Source organism: Microtus ochrogaster, chromosome X (assembly GCF_000317375.1).
Source record: "Microtus ochrogaster isolate Prairie Vole_2 chromosome X, MicOch1.0, whole genome shotgun sequence".
Classification (NCBI taxonomy): domain Eukaryota; kingdom Metazoa; phylum Chordata; class Mammalia; order Rodentia; family Cricetidae; genus Microtus; species Microtus ochrogaster.
Genome location: NC_022026.1, coordinates 50,135,647 through 50,140,041, shown reverse-complemented (window position 1 = coordinate 50,140,041; position 4,395 = coordinate 50,135,647). Strand labels below are relative to the sequence as shown.

The 4,395-nt window shown below is 38.5% G+C and overlaps 1 protein-coding gene across 4 annotated transcripts in view; it reads left to right on the top strand.

The window, feature by feature from the left end:
- The window catches only part of Bclaf3 (BCLAF1 and THRAP3 family member 3), a 79,654-nt gene that overhangs the window by 26,503 nt on the left and 48,756 nt on the right, over nt 1–4,395 (top strand). For all 4 annotated transcript variants that reach the window (XM_026784911.1, XM_013350555.2, XM_026784910.1 and 1 more), the window contains 2 exons: nt 1,460–2,029; nt 2,688–3,338. In XM_026784911.1, coding sequence (XP_026640712.1) covers nt 1,460–2,029; nt 2,688–3,338 — 1,221 coding nt within the window. The remainder of the gene's footprint in view (nt 1–1,459; nt 2,030–2,687; nt 3,339–4,395) is intronic.

Sequence of the window (4,395 nt, the reverse complement as noted above, 5' to 3'; positions counted from 1 at the left end):
AAACCCTGTCTCGAAAAACCAAAAAAAAAAAAAAAAATACTGTCCCCTGTATGTAGAGTCCTTAGATCACTCCAAATGACCAGAAGACACCAACCAGGTTTGTAATTACAGAAAGCAACTTCATTCTTGAGAGAGAAAAAAACCCCAGCATGCTGGGGCCTGCCCAAAATGGCTTCGACCCTGGGGAAGGTAAGGCAGCCCTTTTTAAGCCTGTTTAGGGGAATTTCAGCTTTGGCTAAGTGTACTTTGAAGTGATTGGGTATAGACCCTTACTGATACAGGAATCATTTTATGATTGGCTCATGACCTTTGGTCAGCAACTGTGGTTGCAGTGTCAGGGGTCTGTCTGAATGAAAATAGCCAGTTTCTGCTTGTGTCCTGGTAGGACCTCATTGACTACCAGACTGGATGTACTTCCTGAGGATCTGGTTGAAGCCAGACATGAGTCAGAATAGGATGGCGGGGTAATATGGGGCATAGGTCTTAGTAAACTGGCCCCTGGAAAAAAAACAACTGTTCCTGGTCCCTTCAACAACACTCTGGCTAGATTTATAAGCTCTTTAAACAACACATCTTTCAATTAATATATAAGGGTCAGAAGATTTTGGAAAGAAAAGAAGTTTATGCTAGAAATATTTATGGAGGGATAGGCATAGTAGTCCACTCTTGTATTTCCAGCATACTAGTGGCAGAGACAGAAAGATTGCTTTAAGTATAAGGTTAGCTTTGTCAATAGAAACAATACTGATCAGGCCTGCTTTTTTTATAGAGTGGGAGTTGATTTTTTTCTTAGAAACAAACAAACAAAAACTCTAATATATGAAGGAAAAGTAGAGATTGATATCTTATGATTATTTTCTCTTTTCTGCCCGTGCTACCTGTTAAGCTTCTTACTTTGGTATGACCATGAAGGAGAGAACAGTTGGGAAAACTATGGAAACATTTCTCAGTATAAGTTTGGATTGTAGAATGCGGTTTCAGAGGTCATGTTCAGTTTTCTAAACACTCTGATATATTTGTTCTTACTTTGCTCTTGCTTGTTTCTCACTTGGCTATTGAACCTGATGGAAGCTTTTCCTGATTGGCCTTTTGGAGTTGCTACATTTTCTTTAGTTAGAACTTTTCTATCAGTAGTCTCTAAAAAAAGATTGTGCTATATAGCTGATCTGGTCCCCCTCCAATATGATAGGTCTGTTTAACCCAGTTGGATGTGCTCATTGAATACATTAGTTTTGATGAAGAGAATATAGTTGTCAGGTAGGACAAAACAGTTATTAGACCTCCTCACCCCAATATATAAATTCCAGGTATATATATATATATATAACATATTTGTAGATTTACCTCAAGTGGATTAGTAGTGGAATTCTAGGAAAGGTCAGTGTTTTAGGTAAGTCACACTATGCAAACAGTTAAATGTCTTAAAGTTAACTAAACTTCTCTATGTTTGTTCACATAGGTCATTATCACCACAATCTAGGAATTTTGAATACTATGAGGAAAGACATTTCCATGGGCATTATGACCCTGAATATAGAGATAATCCAAAAAGACCCTTTACTTGGAGACTGGACGATGAGAAACATGGACAGAATAAACTAAGGATTTCCCCTCGTGTGAATCCTTATTATCGGTCTTATGAAAATAGATCACCTTCCCCAAATGTAAAGTCTGTAGAAAAATTTGACACATATAATCCTCACCAAGAATATTTCCCTGGAAGAGGGGATGATGACAGAAGATCTCAATATATGCCCACATACTCAGAAAGTACAACAACCTATACAGAGCATGAAAGGGATTGCTATTCCCCCAAAATGCAAGGAAGGTTTATTCCTGAGGAGCACAGAGTTAGAGGAAGTGGGAGAGGAGGGAAGCCACCTCAGATGTCACTGGAAGATTCCTTTGGATTTGAAGAGACATGGCATGAAGATGAATTGAGACACCAGAGGGACCAAGAAGAAAACTATCCTCAGTCACCCAGAAGAGGTTCAGAAGACTTTGATGCAAGGAACCCTTTTCAGAAGAGGTACAGGAAATCATTAAGCCTGGGCAGTTTGGCATAAGGCCTCAAGTAAAAGAGTCTGTTACTTTTATGTTGACTGTGATCACCTTTTTTTTTATCTCAAAAGATGAAAATATTTCTTTTTTGCCAGGCAGTGTTGGCACATGCCTTTACTCCCAGGATTTGGGAGGCAGATACAAGCAGATTTCTGTGAGTTCAAGGCCAGCCTGGTCTACAGAGCCAGTTCCAGAACCCGCTTCAAAGCAGCGCAGAGAAACCCTGTCAAAAGTCAAACAAACAAAAAGATTATTTCTTTTGAAGTAATTCATACTAATAGCTAGAAGATGTTTTTCTTTTCTTTTTGGTGTTTGAGACAGTGTTTCTCTATGTAGCCTTGACTGTCCTGGAACTCACTCTGTAGACCAGACTAGTCTTGAACTCAGAGATATGCCTTTATCTCCAAGGTGCTGGGATTAAAGTTATGTGCCTCCATGCCCAGCTAAAGCGAGAATGTTTTTAAAAGATGTTACTCTTTAACTTTATGTGTTTTTATAAGTTGGCATGAGGTCTTATATCTTGTCATTGCAATGCTGAGTTTTAAGGTCAGATTGCTCAATATTCTACACATTGAAATTTTTTACTTCAGTGTATTGCGAATATAAACTTTTTTATGTCAACGCAGGTATCCTGAGGATCATGATTTCAGAAAGTATGACTACACACCAAAAAGACCTACAGATGCAGCAAGGTATGAAACTAGAGAGCCAGCTAGAATCTCAAAGTGGAAGCCTGAGCATTCTTTTGTTCCTTTTCAAGAGAAGGGTGAAGAATGGAGCTACGGATCACAAAGCCATAGATACACCGAGAGAGAATACCCAGAGCTGATTTCAGCAACCAGAGTATCTTATGACTACCGTCACAAACATCATAAGCTTTCAGACAGTGAGCAGGACTTTCCTGATGAGAGATTTCAGAAGTACTTGAAGGAAGAAGACAGAAAATACAGTTCTCTAAAAGTTTCTGGAAATAGAGAGTCAGATTGTTTCAGTACTGCAAGAGGAAGAGAGAATGAAGATGATCAGGTCAGTGGGCCCTTTCAACTATACAAGAAAGACTGCATTTCCTATACTAAAACAAATATAAAGGAAGCTGATTTGGGGACTTGCAATGACAAATGGAAGAAAAAAATAAATAAAGAAGATTGCAGAAAAGAGAGTGCCTCTTCTAGTAAACAACTTGATGCAAGCCCAAAGCGTGAAGAGAAACGATATTCATTTGTCAAGAAGAAATCACTTACTGTTCAAGTAGATGTAAACAAGAGGAATGCATTTAGGTATTAGCATTTATAAATATTTATTAATAGATTTTTTTCCACCTTAATTTTCAGTTTCCAAGATGGGATTTGTACTGTTGGTTAGATTACATTGAGTGTTCAAGAAATTACCAAGATTTTTCCCCAAAGTCCTGTAATGAGGAAAAGTTCTGTAGCTAGTAATAGATGATCGTGTGTCTTCTGGTTCCCATAGCTTATCTCCAGATAATTCTTAGGTTTAGGGCATTTCAAGGGCTTATTTCTCCTTATGAAGTTAGATGTTTTTATACTGCCAGGTTTTTTTTTTTTAATCCAGGCATAGGAGAGTTCAGCTTCTATTCTTTTTGTTTGCGTGTTTGTTTTTTGAGACAAAGTCTTACTATGTAGCCCTGGTTCTCCTAGAGCACTCTTTGTAGACCAGGCTGACCTCAGACTCAGAGAGATAAGTCTGCTTTTGTCTCCCAAGTACTGGGGATTAAAGGTGTGTGCTACCACCGTACCAGGCCAGCATCTATTCTTTATGCAGTTTCTTAGACTGTTCCTTGTTGCTTTTGATGTTCATAGAATCTTTTAGCAAGAAGGAATCTTAGCAGGTCCTTATTTTATAAAGGATAAAAGTTAGACTTTAGAAGTCAAAATGTCTTTTTTTTTTATGTCTTTTTGGGATCCCAGGAGACAGATAACTTGATGTGTGATTCCTACTGTGCTTTCAACATGACTGAATTTAACTGACTAAATTATTATCCAATATGAGGGAATGAGGCTATAATTTTTATGTGCATGAGCATGCATGCATGTGTGTGTGTGTGTGTGTGTGCTTGCATGTGCATACACGATGTGTGAATGTTGGCACATATGTTCCATGGCAGGTGTGGACATAACAGAGAGAGCACAGTTTTGGGGAGTTGTTTCTTTCCTTCCACCGTGAGTTCTAGGGATCAAACTCAGATCATGAGACTTGCATGGCAGATTCTTTTACTGCTGAGTCATCTTTTTTTTTTTTTTTTTTTTGGTTTTTCGAGACAGGGTTTTTCTGTGGCTTTGGAGCCTGTCCTGGAACTAGCTCTGTAGACCAGGC